The following is a 19279-nucleotide window of genomic DNA, read 5'->3' as shown; positions in this document are numbered from 1 at the left end:
CGATGGTAAAAATACCATTTGGCTGCCTCTCAAGTATCGGCCTACACATTCAATTGTTATTCTGGTCACATATGGATATTATATCAAAAGGAGTTTGTCAGGTAGGTAGCCAGCTTTACCAAGTGGTTTAAAAACTTTATTTTCTTATAATTATTAATGTGCGAGAGTCGGTAGCTAATGCTCCATAAGCGTAAGGGGGAAGACTCTATGCCAGAAATACCACAAGAGACTGCTAGCAATGGTAATCGGAATTGCGAATACCCAGTAAATCCAGAACTTGCTTGATACGTTCCAAGAGTCGGAGTCGGCTTGGAAGTCAAAGAACGACATGCTGAAAACAGCGGAGAGGAAAGTAGCTGGCAAAAACATCATGGTGACGAAAGCAACCTTCCTCATCGATGCGCCATCTGACTGCGCAGCACGTCCAATCTGGACGGAAATCCCTGCATCGTACTGGGCAACAGTATTAAATGCAAGTTGAATCTCGTTCTGTAATCTTTCGCGGTTGGAGATAGACCGGTGGCGGAGGTTGTTAAGCATATGTCTGCAGAAAAGTAGCTGGCGATGGATAGTTTCCGAGGCGTCGATCTGTATCATCTGGGTTGGGAAGTTCTGGCTCAAGAATTCATCGTGCTGTGCTAGAATGCCTCCCATGCTTTCAGCAGCAACATTGAGAGACTCGGTTACGTGAATAGCGTGTCGAGCGACATCGTGGAGATGTCTGTAGTCCGGCTGCGGTTTACCTTTCGGCTTCCTCTCCGTCTCTATTGCCCTCACTTGGTTACGAATAGCCCAGACGGCAGAGTCTTGAAGGTCCACCACGTCGCTGGCTAACCGGGCGTAAACCCAAAACGGATCACCGAGACAGCTAGAGTCCGGATTCTGAAGCGAATCAGGTATGCGCTCTGCGACAGGAGACCGCGTATCGAAAGCGAGGATGATTGTCTGCTTTGTAGGGGCTAGCCATCTTATGAAAAGGTTCATCTTGTGCCATTGATACTGCATCTTGGCATCTAAATGCTTGACCTCAAAATAAGCCCACGTACCTGCAACGAATTAGCATCCAGTAAAATCAAGTATAAAGTATAAAAATGCCATAAACACACTGAACCCCGTGATAACCCCATTATGTCTACTTATATCACTTCCAAGATATCCGTTCGAGTTTCGGCAGTAGTCCGACCACCATATCTGAGGAATAGAGAATGTCTTGGTGAACGAATTTCGACACGAGATACATGCGCGAATATCGTTGGCACTCGCAAGACTTAAAGCTTGTTAACTTTGTCACTCGTCGCTCGAGGATCACTTGCTAACATTATACAAATCTGAGATTCTGCGTATATCGCCTGGCAACCGTCATCGCTATGAAATTCGTCGCTATCGACCCAGCGCTGATGCCAATGGCTATTCTCTGCAAGGTACATAGGTAAGCGAGGCCTCATATCTCAGATGTAATGGCGTACCTGGCTTCCACTGAAGTACAGAGATGGGGGGGCATTTTTGACAGCTAACTTGAGACATTATAGCGTCAAAATGCTAATAAGAGCAGCTAGGAATTTCAAGAAGAATTTCAAATCAACTTGAACAGTCTTCGTAAAGTTTCTAGGATGTAAAGTAAATATAAAACTCGAGGCAAGGCTGAACAAGAAAAACGAGGTGGGTTTTTTTTTACATTTTACAACTCCCGCCACGATGCTCCAGTTACAGGCCATTTCCAAACGCCTTCGGTCCGAGTTGGCATAGAGATGCATGATAGGCGAACCAACATATTAATCAGAACTCGCACGTAGTGAAGGTTACCAATTGAAAAGCTCACAGAAAAAGATAACCGCGAGATGAACGATGCTTTAATATTTCACGGAAATGATTTGCTTAATCAATTTCAACCACAACGAAGTTATGGGTGCGCTTCATTACAAGGGTAAATCGGCGTTGAATGTAAGTCGTAATCCGTACGGATTACAGATTACATACAGCCGAATCTTATCAAGTTATGCGAATATTACAGGTCATAAATGTTAGTGCAACAGTTCCTTGTGGTTACAACGGCCATGTTATTCCCAGATATGCAGAGGTAGTATTGAATAAGTCAAGTTATGCATCTCTTACATAACCCCATACTGCCGCTTTGATCGATTCCCATCAGTTGAACTCCAGCTTCAGTCTTCCCCTCCTTAGTAGTTCCAGAAGTTACGCATCGATCCGAGCTTTCTCACTATTCGGTTTACACTAGCAACTTCCGGTAGCTTTGCGATCTTGTATAAATCTGGCACGAGCTTCATGGTAAGATGCCTTCTCCCCCATAACCCCTGATTCCCGAAACCTGTAATTAATTCAGGTTAGATGAATTAGCAACGTATACAACTCGGCTCACAACTCCTATGAGTTTATCCTCGTCTAATGGGGTTATGGTATTATAGCGCTAATTATATGTTAATAGATGATGAGGGTTATGTTACATGATAAAAGACTCAAGACATAGCATTTGAAATTGGGTTGCGCTCGTAGTATTACAGCATTATGAGAGACTTATGTGTGTTCTTTCAATATCATCAGGATGTCATTAAATTGAAGATATCCTCGGAGAATTTTTTGAGCTGTTAACATGTCTCTCGATGTCGTCTATGAGTGTCTAATGAAATATTATTTCTTCTACCTAAGCTTATTACTGGTTTCCGTGTTCAAGACACCGTTAAAGATGACAACCATCCAGTACTAGTACAGATTCAAGAGATGCTTATCACGAGGTAAACTTAGGAGACAGAAGCAACCAAAATCATTACGCAGGAACTCTAGTTTAGATATGGAGGCTCCTAGTCATAATTCTAACAACGCTAGATTTCCGCTCCCGGGGTTTCAGTCTAGGATTTAAAAGCATGTATCGTTCAACAGTATTAACATTACACTTCTTATAGGCGGTTAGACTAGATTGAATATGACATAAGTTACCAATCTTGGAGCATATGAGCGTAGAAATTTAATCAATGCTGGGACAACTATGGTACCTTGAAGGGAATTATAAAGAAATATGAAAAGCACCTAACCTAGCATACGTAAAAGTTGACGTGCTTGAGTATATCTTCCGAACCCAATTTCGAGTTTCAAATTATAAAACTACTTAAAGTCTGCTTGATGATAAATATAACTTGGAGTTCTATATGATTATAAATATCAGTCTCATGCCCCAAAGCAATTATATATTTCATAGCGTATGAATAAGTGAAAACTACCTGGCTAATGTCAAGTATATTATTTAAAGAAACGATTCATAATCAAAATCAATCAAGGATAATCTAAAGCAGCAAGAGTTACTTATCACTTGGAAAACTAAAAAACTAATCACGGCAAGACTACAAGTATAGGTACCTAAGTATAAACATTCCATTTAGAGAGTGTTTTAAAGGTCTTAAGTCAAACTTCTAAAGACTTACTATGTGATAAGATGTCGTTCCAGTTTATCTAAATAAAGGCATACTTAGCTTATAATTATAACTATTAAAACCAAATAATCGTATATTAGTTGTGTAGCTTAAGAGATACTTTACACATATGCCTACACATTGTCACGGATACTCACAAATTCTTTCCTTAAACCTTATAAATCAACTTTCCTTGTGGGATAAGGTTTTTAAAGAAAGCTTCTCACACCGGGGCTTATTGTTTACTTTAAAACTTCATTGTTTAATGTATGCTATGGACGTCTCAAACGCTTTGATACTTTGCTTAGACTGAGAATACAGGAAAAGCAACAACAGCGCAATAATTACCTAATATATACCACTTAACTACAATAGAACCTTCTTTTATTAAAACTTTTCAACAACCATAGCATACCAATCATTTAAGCCCGTCTTGCTGTGACATCTGAACGGTAACTGATCAAGAGCGCTTAAGTGAGGCTGCCGAGCTTTGACAAATGACGCTTCTGAATCCTGAATTATTCAATTGATGGCTGGTGGCTTGTGTACTACATAAGAGACTGATAATTGCTTTTCCATATTAATTGCGATATATGAAATACCAACTCTCTAAATCGTGAACACTGGCGAGGCTCATCATAAGGTAGCTAAGTTTAGTAGTAAGATACCGAACCATGCCAAAGAGCGCGTCAGCCGTAGCAATAATAGACGCGTCATGTTAAGACCGACTGTGCCCTTTCAGCCTGGGAAGCTTAAATCCGTGATGAGCAATCCATGAGCAATTAGCCATATTTAGTTTCAAGGCAGACGCCGAGAATCTGAATCACGCGATTCACTTTCCATGTTTTCATACAGGTACCTAACATTCGACTTTCTACTTAAGTACCTAAGATACATGTACATGGTATCAAATACATACTTACCTACCTAACCTAACCTACCTACCTACCTGAGGTCCGTGGCGGTGGTGGCTCGAGCTACATATCACTACATATCACCCCGGATACTACGGTCCTGCAATCAACGCGCACGAGCCCAAAAATGCCGTGCAAAGCCGAACGCTCGCAAAAGGAATGAATGAATGAATGCAACACGAGATCGAACTGAAATTTCGCCTTCGCCCGGAGACCACGCGTCGACAAAGAGCCGGGAATGCAAATCCTGATTACCCCCCAGACAAGCGAAGCTGGTGAATAATTTACGATTTATTAATCTTTCCCGCGATGATAATGAGTGTTAGGAGTGGTGTTAGTAGTACATAGTATTATTATTAGAACCTTTCCCGTCGTTCGTTCTTCACCCGGCTTTTCTCTCGTGCATATGGGTGGTGGATTGGCTTGGGTATCATTGCATCATGGATTCGCTGGCCTTTGGAGGAAAACCCGTTCCAACAATCCGGACACCCCCTCTTCTATCGGGATATCTGTGGCAATAGATCGGATGCTATTAAAAAGAATAAAAGACGAAAAAAAAAACAGAAGTCTAGAAAGGATGAATCTAACGTCAGGAATCACAAAGGGAGCCTCTTCAACGTCATAGGACCTTAAGCCCTACGACTAGTGGCTGATTTCTTACTAACTTGGGACTGAGCGAGCCGAAAGGAATAAGGCCCGAGTGTAGCGTGTAAGTGTAGTGTGTATATAGTGTGTATGTATGAGCGCATAATACGCTTGGTAGGGCGCAAAACCCACAAGGGATCAACCCGCCGCGTCCGATCTGTGCGTCAGCAGAGAGCTCTAACGAACTTGGGATCGTTCGTACGTTAGTAATAAGTCAGATACATATGAACACCCTTGAATTATCTGCGACGTCAAAGTGTACAGCCTACGATGGGATTCTAAACCAATGCCACATGGTTAAGCTTCTTGCTCCTTATTTTTCCTTAGCTAAGGGTCCTCGTGTGCCATATCTAAAGTTAGGATAACTCATACGAAGTAAGGGGGGTCGATGCGAGATTTCCTGGCACGAAAATCGGATACCTACTACGTCGACCGCCAGAAAGCAACTGTGCCATAGCTGTGTAGCAACGATTGCTCAATGATGCGGTGTGGTAGGGGTCACTGCTTCTTCATGGCTTGGATGGATGGATGAAATACTGGGGGTGGTGAATAATTCAGCCCGTTGTGCGGAGTTGCCTCGTCTTGGCTTTTGGCATCGGGGGCGCGTCGCCGCAAGGGTGCTGATCGCGAGGCGAGGTTTTGCTACAACACTAATGCAAGCTCTTTACAGTTGTAACCAGTACCTAGCTTTATTCCGGAACTGGTTGTGAGTATGACAAGAAGAGATTGATGTGGTAAACAAGTTTATGTTGGCCTTTGCCGTCGGTCCACTTTGGCTCACGATGTCGCACTAAATTACTGGCCATATTAATAAATTCTTCGTGTCTACCGTCCCGTGGTAATCTTTAGCGAAGGCGGTTAGTTTTTTGTGATATTGGCCAGTTGTGATCTAGGTCATGATGGGTTAGGAAAAAAAAAAAAAAATACTACAATGCATTTTCTCGTGTAAATGATCCGCCAGAGCGGCCGACCCTGGAAGTGTACCACCCATCTGGATTTGAGAATGGGTATCTGTCAGTATGTACGGACAAGGACCTAGGCATCTTGCCTACCTATGTATGTATCCATTCCAATATCGACAATGCATGCACTAATCTAGGACTCCTGTGGGTGTCAGATTTGGGTAGGTGGCGATGGGACTGGTGACTCAGTGGGGGAGCCAGAATTCGGTGATGGACACATCAGCCAGATCAACAGTGACAGAGGCCATGCTAGGGCCGGAGAGACGGGCAAATAATGCGACAGCTCCCACATGAAAAGTGTTGGATAGGCGCCGTGCTAGGCGCCTCCCTTTCCCCAAGGGATGAATCATTGTGAGCTTGGTGGATCGTGGCGGGACAAACGATTTTGTATGGACGCTAGCATCTTGAATTGCAGGGAGGAATCTCTGGACATGGGAAGACTGTGGGTTATGCAGCGTGGGTTGTGGGCTCCGTTTGGGTAGGCTGATGGCTACGGTCCCTACCCCCGACTGTGAGAGAATCTCTTAAATGGGTGGTTTGGACGCTGCAGGTCTGCAGAGGTCAGGGTTTCCGCAATACGACATATGTCTTAGATGCGGAGACTTGATCGTGAGGGGTTGCGAAAGCTTCCACTTATATTCCGAAGGCTCTTCACACCGCTAGACAGGGCACTCATCTAGCGCTGCATTCAACTACTTCTCGGTTACCCTATCAAACTATTTTGTCATATAACCTGTCCCGTTGACGTTGCCCGATGGCTCGAGCTAAACAACCCAACCCCCCGAGGCTGGGTAACAGCGTTACTGGATAATGTTAGAATTATCGACCGAGGCTCCTAAGGCTCTGCCGGCATACGTAATCTATTTATTGATGACTGTTTTGATACAACCGTAAGCTTCTCATTCCGTTTGATGCCAGGGAGACGAGAAGCACATGGGTGAGATTATTAAGTACGTACTAATAAGCACGACTTGACTGCCTGAAGTCAATCTCACATCCCCGGGATCACTACTAAGTTGGGATGAATGGAACATGTTACAGATACAATCCCTTAACCTATGTAGGTATGTACTAGTTATGGCGTTTCCGAAAGTTACCTTTGAGTTGAGTTTCTTACAATAGAAATAACCAGGGCTGTGGACCCTGTCGCTTGTTGTCAAAGTAGAGCCATGTGCTTTTCTGAAGTATTGTATAACTTTGTAATTTGTCTTGTTAAACTGGAATGTTTCGCGTCTTACGAGTCATTAGATTGAGACCGACAGAACCGTAACCACAGTTCATAATACGTAAATGCTCGCGTGGGCATGTTGGGGAGCGATCTGACACGGTCAGGACGGGCCTTTCCACGCGACCAAAGCCACGGAACCCCTAGACATGCGGATAGCCCGTTGACCCGCATACTTTTCGGACCTGTTAGAGGCTACTAATGCAGAGACGGACTCGTGCGAAGAAGAAAAAAAAAATTATTCGGCAGGAGAAGAGGGGTTACGAAATTTTAGAATAGACTAGTAAATCTCTAGAGCTTTCTGATATGTATTCCATTGTTGTCTGTGGAGTACTGCAAAGCAACGTTTAGCCTTCGTTCCATACATACCTAACCTAGGTACATACCTAGGAGGGAATCTGTTGAGCCGATGGCCGGTTGCGCTTGTGTGGGGGGTTGGAATTACCTAGGTACAGAATGCCGTTTTTATGTATCGGTATGTACATCGGTATGTACAGGAAACGTATGATGCTGATTCGATAGTCCATCCAAGCTCCTCTGTAAGTAGGATAAAGGGATCTCGAGCTTAAGCAAGTCAACCTAACAGTCCATAGGTATGGTGCTTTACAACCATTGAAGGGCTGCAGCAATTCTGCGGAGATTCGTGATACGTGCGTACGAATGTGGCACAGGACCGTTTTGTGTCCTAGGGCGTCTGATAATCTGATTCGATCGCCTACCCAAGCCATCCAAGTGGATAGAGTCAGGGTCCATATGGGATATTCATAGTATCAATCCACATCCGAAGTCTCGCCAGGTGCTGGGTAAGTGATCGACTCTATGTAAAGACGGGTTGTTGACGTCTTATTCTCTACGTAATTGGTTAGATCGATAACCGAGATGGTGAGTAACTTAAGTCCTTCCATTACCTCATTAGTGAGGCTGGGTCGTGAAGGGTGTTGCCCATTTCTGATAGCAAGCTGCATTAGGTTGTCTTGATCATCCAAGAATATTGCACCAATTCGGCTACACAGCTACATAAGCCTTTTCGGCATCGCTGTCGTTGTAGCTCCATCCATCATTTCTGCATGTGTCAAGCAGGATGATTCATGCGGCGGTGACGTATACATTATATATACATTATGAAGAATTGTGTTGTGTTGATCAGCAGTTCTGGATTTCTTGCATGTTTGAATAGTAATTGCGGTCGAAATTTGCTAATTGTGATTTTCTTTGGTGAGGCAACAAAGCAACAAAACAACAAAGCAACTCAGTAATATGAATTTATTATGTAGAGGTAGGTATGTACGCAACGATCAGACGTTTAGTGGATATTACTGCTTGAGAATTGAGAGCCGAGACCGAATGCTTCAGTTTGAAAAATCCCTCAGAACTTCCAAGTTTTTTTGATATTACCAATTTAACTTTTTTCCCACAAGATTTTAGGGGGGTTAGTGCAGAAGGACCGAGAGACGGGGTGGGTTTAGTGCATGTATGTATCGGGGAAATCCATTGCTCCTTTATGAATCCTATAACTCTGATAGGCTAGTTCCTTATGGGTCGTCACGCCCTTCTGGAAATTATCGGGTTGGTTACCTGAACCCTACGGGCCTATGTACTGGGGTACGTAGGTACTTACGTAGGTAGATTCGAGATTACCCCAGATATCGAGGGTATCTGCATGTTCTTTAGCTTCGAATAATGTTTTCTGTTTTCTTCTTGAAGAATTATTAGTGGCAAAATTTGTCATTTGTTTGTGTAATATGTACGCTGGTTATTGAGATATCAAATACCATCCATTACCTAGGCACTAGGGGGGTGTAAATGCTTTCTGCAGTCTCGCGGAGGCTCATTTGTTATGGACTTTACATGTGTACCTACTATTGTATGCATCACTCCCGAAGATCCGCAGCCATAGGATTTATATAGTGCCGTCCCGGGAAAGGGGTTCATTGGATATGAGCATACATAGTACACATACGGGAGGACCCTTGATTTTCCATGTTTCTTAAATGGGCATCAACACGTATGTGGCTTCGTTTGTTAGTTTACGCGTCGACTTACATGGATTGGTGTTATGGATGCATATCAGAAACTGTCAAAGTGTCAATCTTGTTGGCCTTTGGCGAGTCTGGCTGACCGGATCGCCCTGACAATTCACTCGGATGCGACAACATATGGTGGTGATGGAGGTTTCGTCCACGCTTAAGAGCCCGACCAAGTGGTCTGCTAAGCAGCATGCCCCATGCTTCCATCAGGACACAACTCGAACTGTTGTACATATTGAGAAATGACAATACCGCAAAGAACCGAAGACGCTATTTCTGTTCCACCGCTCGTACGGGAACAGCAGGACCGAGTATGGTACAGCTCAGCATCATACATACGAGGGCAATAATCCCGTTTTGATTAGATAACAGACTGACCTTTTATCCAGATGGGGTGATGTAACGCATATCGAAACAAAGGAGGAGATGGTAGGTAGTTCCGAAATGAGCAAAGGTCGAGCTAGTCGGGGTCCCGGATGGGATATTGATTAAAAAGACGCCCGCCCAGAAAAAGGAATAATACTTTCCGCATTCAGAGGCTGATATTCCCCAACATCCCTTGAGGTCACGCGTCTTACTTGACAAGTTTCGACTGTTGCTTTGTAATGAATGTGTGTGAAGTCTCTCCACGTGTGAAAGAGAAGCATGAAGCTAACGCTTACTTACCTCGGTTAGCTGTCTTCATTTAGTTTCTCTACAGTATTGAGAGAATATAGTTATTATAAGAAACTGGCAGATTTAACTGGAAGCAGTTTGCATAGTTAGAAAACAAAGGACGAAAAATACGTCTCGTGGGAGTAAATGGTTCACATATATCGATCCATACATCTGCCATGAATATTAACAATGACTGGACTGAACATGGTGTAGAAACTAGCTAATACCGGCGAATTAAGACAAACGGACTAACCTAATTGTAATTGTTGATGTCAAATGGTTAGATAATGGGAACATACTACATATTTCGTCAGTTTGCTAAGGCGTAACTAATAGGTAGGACCCTGATCTTCAGTGGTAGACTTCGGCGTTAGTTGGAAATAAAGGCAAAGACTTGAACTTAGTCAATGGATTGTCAAAAAAGTTTTCAACCTCTAATATGGAAGGGTCCTGAAAGGATAAGCTATTTGAAAATAAAGCATACATACCTAGGTACCTAAGCAGGTAGGTAGGCAAGTACTGTAAAAGTTTCGACGAGATTTGATAGGTTATCTCAGATGTATGGATGGTTTTGATTTTTTTTAAATTTATTTATTTATTTATTTTAAAGAGGAGTTTAAAGATGCCGGGATGTAAATCCGCAGATGTAGGTATGAATGGAATCGGTACATTGGCGTTGGAATATTGTACCTGTATTTTTTTACGGACACCCCATTTACCAGAGCTCCTGCCGAGACAACATCTCCAGGTACTAAAGTACTTGGGTACGACATGGTGTCAGTAGACTTTTTACCCTAGCAGTTGCCTGAACCGTGCTAGATTCTAGGCACTGTATCCACCTGAAGAACCTGGACCACCGCTTTTTGCTACTAGCTCGATTCAGTCTGTACATACCCAGTGTTGTAGGTAGCGTGTACCCCCTTGTTCCCACTGTTCTTTCAGTGGCCAACTCGCCTCTTTTTTTTTTTTTTTTTTTTTTTTTTTTTCTACGCCTGCGCGCTGGCCGCTCCCAGTTTTTCTTTACAGTAGGTTAGCGGGTTAATGGGCTGGGTACAGTAGGAGGACACTACAAGTAGACAAGGTACCGAGAGGCGCTAGCGGTCAAAGAACGTCTGGGTCCCACTTGGTCTGCTCGGAGACTGGTTGGTTGATTGTTTTTTTTTCTCTCTCTAAATTGGAGACATTCGAAGTTGCCATGGGGGGTTTCTTAAGTTGTGTAAGAAATGCTCCAGTGTGTGTGGGCTTGACCTTAACCAGATTTTTTTTTTCCCTTAGGCCGTGCTCCGTCAACATCATCACCTCTCTCTATTTTCCCCATCCTTCCCCAATCCTTTCAACCTCCCAAACACTTCCGCCTCAAACCCACTACTTTGCCGCTTCTACCTCCGTCTCCCTCTTTTTCTTCTTTCCTTTTTTCTTACACCTTGCAATTCCGCCGCTTGTCAATATACTCGACTTCAACCGAATTTTCGATTTTCGATTCTCGGAGCTGTCGACGTCAGGATTCAGGTTGTTACGACATATTGGAACCCTAAGAAAAAGAGAGAGGCACAGCGAAGTTGTACTTTGTTGTGCAGGAGAAGGTACTCGAGCTGGAAAGCAACACATCGGTCTTATTTGGATTTTATTCGCCGGTCTAAAGAGCGTTTCTAGCCCGTCCTCAGACAAAAGTGAACCAAAGTCATAATTGCGACGACCAATCTTGCATTTCAACACGAACACCACTACCGGTTAGGTACAGCTCGACTGGATTCGCATATCACTCCTTCGCGAACAGCCTAGTTGCCGAATCTTGGAAGCGTTCTCACCACTATCAACATCCTTCGCATCAAGTAAGTAAATCAGTCTTCTAGAATACTGCGTCATTGCTGTTATTCAAATCATTTACGATTCCTTTAAATTGCCGTCACTTTCCATCGCGACTACGATTTGAGCATTTTCTGGATGCCGATACATATCCGAGCATCTGGATTATCACACGAACTTCACAATTTTAACTTCATAGTCACGTCTACAGTTTACAAACAATTCAAACTCATTTGCGGTTCAGCTTTAATCTTGAATCTCGAATGAAAGTTTGAAAGAATCTATGCCCATTGCTTTATTGCCTCTCTATTTACTTTCACTAGCACGTCCCTGTTTTCCCGTTTCAACACTTCCAGACAATCAGACAATCAGCCTCGGCGCGCTTCCCAACCTAAGGTTTAAACAAAACGCGCCCAAAGAGCGGGTTTATTTATATCCATTCATTGTCCTAGAACATAATGGTTTTGTCAATTCACTAATACTAATATCAATAACTGCAGATTTAAGAGGTCTTCACTGAACCTTTTATACCCTCGACGACTTGCGCATATTTCCTACTCGAATACAATTTGACACTAATTTCGTCTATCCTAATCGCTGCCATCGCCCCAGCTCGGCAGACAGCGTGATTATCTATTTACCTTTTCAAACACATTACTTCCTATTGGGACGAGTCTCTTTAGCCAGCTCTCGATTATACCTATAATTCGATTTGTCGAGATAGGGACAACCACTTCATGGCTTGCGCATCTCAATAGGGTTCTCAATAACCTTTCCCTCTATATTTTCTTATCTCTTCGGCCTTGGATATCCCAGCCAGTTGTGTCGTGGTCCTTCCACCCAGCTGAACTGTCTCCACGTGCTTGAAGCAGAAACCCTCCGACAAAGGTCCTTCTTAGATCTTTGACGGAGTCCTTCCACACAACCGCCATCATGCCGGGCGGCGTCTGCGCAGTTCTCGATTACGAGACTGAACTCATGGCAGAATATGTGGCTGATATGACGGTGCGAGTCATTCTCCCTAAGTCATCGGTTTCTGGCGCGTTCAGGAAGTTCGTAAACCAGATCCTTACTTCTACACGACTCCCGAGCACCACCATCCTCCTCGGAATGAATTACTTGGCTAAGAGAGTCAATATGCTTAACCAGTCTGGTTCATTCAATCCGAATGAGGGCCAGATGTGGAAAATGCTGACTATTGCTCTTCTCCTCGGTAGCAAGTTCCTCGACGACAATACCTTCCAGAATCGATCATGGTCCGACGTTAGTGGCATTGCAGTATCGGAACTCAACACTATGGAAAATGAGTGGTTGAAACATATCGGTTGGTCATTGTATGTCAATCTTGACCAGAGCCACGACTACAATGCGTGGCTTAAGAGCTGGAAGGAATGGGAAGAGAACAAGAAGTTCCACCAGATCCAGCAACAACAGCAACAACAACAACAGCAGCAGCAACAGTCCCACATCGCTATGCGCGAGAGGTTGGCACCAATTGTTACTGCTATTCACTCGGAGCCAGTACGGCAACATCATCCCCTTGCCTTGCAGAGCTGGGCACAGGAGGAAATTGCCGAGCACGAACGCTTCAGCATGAATGCCAGGCTCGCCCATGTCGGGACAACTGGCTATCGATGCCGAGAGGGCTCTTGGCAAAGTTCATATTGTAATGCTTGGCCGCAGCCTCAGGCTCCTCTGACTCCTCCGGATTCTGGTTACGGAACCCCCGAGTATCTCAACTCGGCTGCTTCAGTGAATGCCTCTTATGATGAGTGGTTCTCTCAGGCTGTCAATGGGGGTTACAACAGACACTACAAGCCACCTGGTCACAACGGATACGGATCCCGTAGCGGATCCCATTTCCCTCAGCATTACTGTTCCCAATATGGTTCTGGTCCTTGGGATCCGAGCTTTCCTGAATGCTGTACCCAATGTCGGGTTCAGCGCCATGGCACAGGGGCTGTTTACGTGTAATAGCACAGTGATACCCAATCGGTGATGGGTTAGGCCCGGTTTTACGATGGCACGTCGTGTTGTATCATCGATGCCAGTTTGGATGAGGCTGACTCTTGTGTTCAGCCGAGGTTTTATGATATGGGGATTACTTGCACTAATGTCTACTCTGGCATCGTTCTCAGGCATGTTCAGGCACATAAATTTGTTACTCAGATACCCTCGGAGTTTCCTATACACTGGCGTAAGGTTTTCATCCCTGGTATGGGATGGGTTGGGTAAAGGAGGTCGCCGAATCGATTCTAATTTTCTCGCTTGAGCCGATACCCGTTCGCTCGTACCGTCGTCGCGAAAGCTTTCGATTCTTTCGATTTCTCGAATGCCGGTCCCGAATCCCCATATTCAGTGGGCGTCTCCTTCGCCTCGAATACGTGTTGCTCCTTTTTGATTTTATATTTTGATTTCTTTCACGACGTCTCCGCATCAATAATTATAGCGGCGTTAATTGGTTTTGGTTTGTTGGGATGGTCCGGTATTCCTGTTCTCACTTGCAATAGATTATCGCATGTTACCTTCGGGTTCGCATTTCTATACCGGCGGCGGCAAAAGTCAAGGTTGTGTTTTTGGCGTTCTAAAATAAAGAGATGGACTATACAGCTAGCCTCATCGTCCTATCGCTCACCTATACCTTGAGTCTTATTCGGGACGGTAGATCTCGCTTCGTCGGTAACTTTTTCTCTACCCTGTGGAGTAAGCTGGCTATGTTTTCGCCTTCGTCGGCCTAGGTCGATACTTCGCGCGCTCGCCGGGGTAGGACTGAGTTTCCTGTTCTTTTGTCTACGGTTTACTCACGATTCTTACGTTAATTCACACGAATATTTACCCGAGGCTGGCACAGCTGACCAGCCCGGGTTTTTTGAGCAGTCCTGTGGATATCTTGGATGCTTCAGGGGTATTTCCCACAGTCTATGTTCCCACTGTACAGCTCACAGACTGGAAAATGTCTTTCAGTATGTTTGAGGGCCCATAGGATACGTTTTTTTTTGGTTCTTTTCTTTTTCTCGGGTTGAAATAAAGAAAATGGGCATTGGCCCAGCTGTAGGGCGCAGCATTGGGAGTGGGATAAAAAATTAGGCTGCACTATTTGTTTTCTACTCCTTGTGAACCATCTCGGAGCGAGTACCCAGCGGCCTTCACAAGATATGGATGTCTTCGCCTTTGTCCTGATCAGCTTAGTACTGAGTGGCGGTTCTGGACCTTGATGTCTACGTTACTTAGCTAGGCGATGAGAGGGAATCGTGTAACGGGTTTTCTACTTGGTTGGCTCTAATACTCGTTGGTTTTCTTCACTACTACTGTTCTTGCCTCCTTGAGATGAGGTATTTCGAAATATTTCCTTTCACGATTGCCATGACTAGAGCCTAGGTGGAAGGCTAGGTGAGGGGTTACGGGTTGAGGGTTTGGGGTCTGAGGGAGGTTGTTAGCGATGCTTCGCACATATAACCGTATGGTAAGGTTTGGCTGTCTTGAAGTTTGCATGGCTATAGGTGTCCTCGATACAGACAACGAGGTGCCATGGTTGACAGCCCATCGAGGCTTTTTTCCGGCTTATTGTTACGTACAATTGATAAACCTAGACTAAAAATATTAAACTGCGAACTTCACGAAGATATGGGTATCTCTTGTGATATCGGGTATATTGACCCGTCAAATTGTTATTTTAGGTAGATACCCTCTATAATTAGAAGATTATTGAATTCTGTATATAAGTTAGCAAGATTTAATGCAGATGATTTTTGGACGATGTAAATGATTTAAATGATTTAGGCCTATCAGATGGAACTTGTTACTTGTTATGGTGCAGTACTTATCGATAAAGGCTGGTAACAGGATGCTAACGTCAACATTGTTGTGCTCTTTAATCTGAGACTGGGAAACGAATCTTTAAAATAAAATGAATCTTAAAGACTTAAAGTATAACCAATCAAACAAACTACTTTATGAGTTTTCCAAAAGACACATGCTACCTCTTAATTCTATCCACACACCTATACATTAAAACATCTACAGAATAACAAGTGGAATGACATCCCGTTTCGTGTCGGGCGGTACCATCGCCGGCGACGACGGTGAACCGCAGCAGTCCGCATCCGTGCCACCTTCAAGTAAGACACAAGAAGCCTCGGAAACACAGAAATGGGACAAAGAAACCATTAAGAGAAACGCCGAATGGGAAGCCGTGCAGCGCGACCTCGAAGCTGACCGCCGGAGACGCGAAGAGGCGCGTAGGGCACAGGTCGAAGGGGGTCCAGGTGGGGAGAATAAGACCTTGTTTGATATTTTGCAAGCGAATAAAGGTACGATTTGATTCTCTTTTATTATTTTGTTTTAATTCATCTCTTTTCTCTTTTTCAAGTTCTTGGGACAGAATTGTAGGAGTGAGAGGAATATGTATGTACTTGTATAGGTTTGCATAGGTACCTAGGTATGTACGAGAGAACGGAAATGCTAAAACAAGGGATATTAGCGGCTAAGCAGGCGGCATTCGAGGAGAAGACTCGCATTAGCAACCAGTTCCGCGCGCTGGACGACGACGAGATCGACTTTCTGGAAAGCATGCGCGACGAGCAGCGCGTTGAAGAGGAAAGGGTCAAGCGTGAGACTGAGGAGAGGCTGGCTAGCTTCCGGCAGGCGCAGAAGGCTACCGGGACTGCTGCTTCTTCGGGGGGCGCCGAAGACGGTGATGCCGTGCATGAAGGTATCGGCGATGATGTTGGGACATGGTCTGGCGGGGCAAAGAAGCGAAAGAGGCCGGATAAGGAGGTGAAGACCATTGTTAAGGGTGTGAAAAGGAGGGCTAGCGGGTCGGAGAAGGAAGTTGAACGGGCGGCCGCACCAGGTATGAGGTTAGAGGGACCGAAAGCAAAGACGGAATCAAAGCCTATACCGAATGTTAGGGCGGACTCTGACCCGAAGTCTTCGAGACTCGTAGAGGAGAAGGACAAAACAGACCAGGAGAAGCCAAAGCCAAAGCCCAAATCGAAGCTTGGCCTGGTGGATTATGGCTCCGACGAGGATGACGAGGATTGATGCACCTCGGCTGAAGCTTCATGCTGCTAATTCATAATGGACATTCGCTTACCGCCGCCACAATCCCTACAGCTCTAGCCTTGACACATGTTGAGGCCTAACAAGATTTGGGATATCCGATGAGATATCAATATTTATTCTACAATGGGTGAATCGGAAGTCGAGGGTGGAAATTATCGGATCAATCTAGATATTGTTGATAAATGAGACCTATAGTCACAATGGTAGTGTAGTAAGTCCTGTCGTCTCCGATATTCGACTACTAGGTATGCTCTAATATGAGGAGTTAACACGCCAAATCTACAGACAGACTACTCTTATTATAGCGGATGCAAAAGGCAATGCCACATTTATACAATGTACGAAGGAGACAACAATTGGCAGAGAAATAGTGCTCCAGAGTTGTGATTTTTTTTTGAATGCAAACATAATCACATGGTCATCGTATAATACCCTGCACACATAACGTAGCACATCCCAGCGTTGCCCCCTTACCACCACCACCTTTTTATGCAGATCCGATGAGTTGCGGCATGTTAGTACAGGCAGAGCCGTATGCCAACCGGCAATGCACGATGAGGTTATCCTTCTATGCATACTATTATATTTTACATTCGAATCCCTGATGATCCCTCGATTGAGGCAAGTCTAGGTAGGCCGGTCGGTAGCCAACGCTCACTCGTCAGGCCACGAGGGATTGGGCTCGGGTTTCGAAATGGCCCAGCGGTACAAGCTCCGGAAACTGCCCTTGATCCAACCCTCTATCTCCTCTTCGGGGACCACGATTTCCTTGGCGCGAGCCTCCTCCTCAGGCTGGATCTCGAAGCGCCGCATGCGCATCGCGATTCGCGGATCTAGCACCACGGGACTTGTCCATATCTTCTCCTGGGGCTTGGCGGAAACCTTCTTTTCTTGGCCTTCCTTGGGCTTATCTTCTTTCCATGTAGCCTTAGGCCAGTCGCTCTCCTCGTGTTCGAGAGCAGTCTGTTGCTCTGCCTGTGTTAGGTCTAGGTCCTCGCGGTACTCGCGCGCCGCTGCCAGGCATACGGCTGCAACTTCGCGGCCTATGTTGTCGGCTAGGTGGCGACGGTTGACGAATCGCCTTAAACGTATAAAGGTGTTAGAGAAGCCGAGAATATGGGGGAATGGTATGGGTGCTGAAGGGGAGAACTCGGCGGGGATAAGCATCGGAAGGGCGGACGTGGGATAGTCGTTTGTAGTGTTGTATGGTGGTGGTTGCGGTGGTCTCTCGGGCTTCTCCTCGGGCTTCGGCTCTTGCTTCTCGCCTTCGCTCCCTTCCGCGGCTGGTGTCTCTTCAGCTTTCTTCACTTCGGGTTCCGGAAATACGGGCGGGGTGAGAGGTCCTAACCAGCCCTCATGTGTACCCCGTACGTACTCCTTCCACGTATGCCGTCCAATTACGATATCGCCTCGAAGACCATGCCATTCGGGTGTCTTATTATTCTTCCTTATATTCCGTATTATCTCCTCTTGAGTCTGTGCCTCTGTTTCCGGCTGCCGCGTCCGTCGTATCCTCTCAGCTACCGCAGCTCTAACGTCGCCCTCTTTCCTGCCCTGCACAAACTCCCAGTCTAACCCTGATGCGGCCAATATCGGCTTTACGTATTCGGTGAAGTGGTCCTGCGCCACACGGAGACCGTCACCGGGGGGGCTCTCGAGGAAGATGGTGAGTTTTCGTGGTAGCTGGGTCGGATTCGCAATGGGCTCGCGCGCGAGGTGGGAGACTGCTCTAGACCACCGGGCAGTTGCGCGCTTCTTCTCGCGCTTGTCGTATATTATGGCGGCGGATATGGACCCAGTAATGGCGAAGAAGATCATCCAGTTGCGAGAGGGGAGTTTCTTAGGTAGCCCGGGTATTCCCATCATGCGGAAAGCTGGGTTGGGTGTCGGGGCCTTGTAAGTAGACCCAGAGCTTGTCGCTGTCGCCGCCGCCGCCGCCGCCGCCTGTCGCAGGTTAATAAGACAGTTTATTTCGGGTTTCTAGACTTTACTTACAGACGAAGCCGACGCTGAAGAAGCGCCTTGGACGGGGGGCGTTTGGTCCGCCATAGCGAATTATCCTCAGATTTCTGTATTAACCACAATGCCGAGAAGAAGTCTTTAAATTTGCTCGATGTTCATCAGATGCGGCCCATAACAAAATTTCGATGGGGTCGGATCTATGTAGCTCCTATCGGGGAACCCCACGCTCACCTACCGGTTTAGGTACAATACCTAGTCACAGCCAATCAAATGAGCTTATTGGATAGGTACCTATGTAGGTAGAGAATACTTAGATACTCCGGTAACTAATAGAATGGGATATCTGCATGGAAATTCTGGATAATAGGCTAGACTTGGAATAATTTCAAGAAACATAAATATGTATGAAGGGTCAAATTATTATCAAGGTTCCCTGCTAAGTAAATTAATTGAAGGGGTTTAAGACTGCTGTTTGATGACTTATTATTACATTATTGAATATTAACATTATTACATTAGGTATGCTTAGCAGGTTTCGAAGCTTGTAAGATACCTAACCTAGTGGCTACATGTATTATCCCATATAAGTTCAGAC

General features: G+C 45.2%; 4 protein-coding genes across 4 annotated transcripts; 2 read left to right on the top strand and 2 right to left on the bottom strand.

Annotated features, from left to right (window-relative positions):
- Positions 1-108: 108 nt before the first annotated feature.
- F4813DRAFT_368166 (uncharacterized protein) lies at positions 109-1955 on the bottom strand. Its single transcript, XM_049244273.1, has 4 exons — positions 1467-1955; positions 1318-1414; positions 1107-1267; positions 109-1046 (listed from the first exon to the last, which is right to left on the bottom strand). The coding sequence occupies exons 1-4, from the start codon at positions 1522-1524 to the stop codon at positions 175-177; spliced, it is 1188 nt and encodes a 395-aa protein (XP_049097200.1). The 5' UTR covers positions 1525-1955; the 3' UTR covers positions 109-174.
- Positions 1956-12302: 10347 nt separating this feature from the next.
- On the top strand, positions 12303-13776 carry F4813DRAFT_184926 (uncharacterized protein). The gene is made up of 2 exons (XM_049239359.1): positions 12303-13681; positions 13738-13776. Exon 1 carries the CDS (start codon positions 12592-12594, stop codon positions 13630-13632), a length of 1041 nt encoding a protein of 346 aa, XP_049097199.1. The 5' UTR covers positions 12303-12591; the 3' UTR covers positions 13633-13681; positions 13738-13776.
- Positions 13777-15432: 1656 nt separating this feature from the next.
- On the top strand, positions 15433-17039 carry F4813DRAFT_184919 (uncharacterized protein). The gene is made up of 2 exons (XM_049239358.1): positions 15433-15968; positions 16139-17039. Exons 1-2 carry the CDS (start codon positions 15695-15697, stop codon positions 16699-16701), a joined length of 837 nt encoding a protein of 278 aa, XP_049097198.1. The 5' UTR covers positions 15433-15694; the 3' UTR covers positions 16702-17039.
- F4813DRAFT_184899 (mitochondrial import inner membrane translocase subunit Tim54) lies at positions 17039-18855 on the bottom strand. Its single transcript, XM_049239357.1, has 2 exons — positions 18718-18855; positions 17039-18666 (listed from the first exon to the last, which is right to left on the bottom strand). Exons 1-2 carry the CDS (start codon positions 18769-18771, stop codon positions 17377-17379), a joined length of 1344 nt encoding a protein of 447 aa, XP_049097197.1. The 5' UTR covers positions 18772-18855; the 3' UTR covers positions 17039-17376.
- Positions 18856-19279: the final 424 nt, after the last annotated feature.

The sequence above is a fragment of the Daldinia decipiens genome, assembly GCF_022478715.1.
Source record: "Daldinia decipiens strain CBS 113046 unplaced genomic scaffold F4813scaffold_31, whole genome shotgun sequence".
NCBI classification, from domain to species: Eukaryota; Fungi; Ascomycota; class Sordariomycetes; order Xylariales; family Hypoxylaceae; genus Daldinia; species Daldinia decipiens.
Note: the sequence above shows the minus strand (reverse complement) of the source record. Positions and strands in the feature narration are given on the sequence as shown.

What these genes read in the sequence shown, in the direction of transcription:
- F4813DRAFT_184899 (XM_049239357.1), bottom strand. Translation starts at nt 18,771, where the DNA reads ATGGCGGACCAAACGCCCCCCGTCCAAGGCGCTTCTTCAGCGTCGGCT. An exon ending in CTTCAGCGTCGGCTTCGTCT is followed by an intron (nt 18,667 to 18,717) that starts GTAAGTAAAGTC and finishes AACCTGCGACAG; the next exon opens with GCGGCGGCGGCGGCGGCGGC.
- F4813DRAFT_184919 (XM_049239358.1), top strand. Translation starts at nt 15,695, where the DNA reads ATGACATCCCGTTTCGTGTCGGGCGGTACCATCGCCGGCGACGACGGT. An exon ending in TATTTTGCAAGCGAATAAAG is followed by an intron (nt 15,969 to 16,138) that starts GTACGATTTGAT and finishes AAGGGATATTAG; the next exon opens with CGGCTAAGCAGGCGGCATTC.
- F4813DRAFT_368166 (XM_049244273.1), bottom strand. Translation starts at nt 1,524, where the DNA reads ATGTCTCAAGTTAGCTGTCAAAAATGCCCCCCCATCTCTGTACTTCAG. An exon ending in TGTACTTCAGTGGAAGCCAG is followed by an intron (nt 1,415 to 1,466) that starts GTACGCCATTAC and finishes TGTACCTTGCAG; the next exon opens with AGAATAGCCATTGGCATCAG. An exon ending in TGGGGTTATCACGGGGTTCA is followed by an intron (nt 1,047 to 1,106) that starts GTGTGTTTATGG and finishes AATTCGTTGCAG; the next exon opens with GTACGTGGGCTTATTTTGAG.
- F4813DRAFT_184926 (XM_049239359.1), top strand. Translation starts at nt 12,592, where the DNA reads ATGCCGGGCGGCGTCTGCGCAGTTCTCGATTACGAGACTGAACTCATG.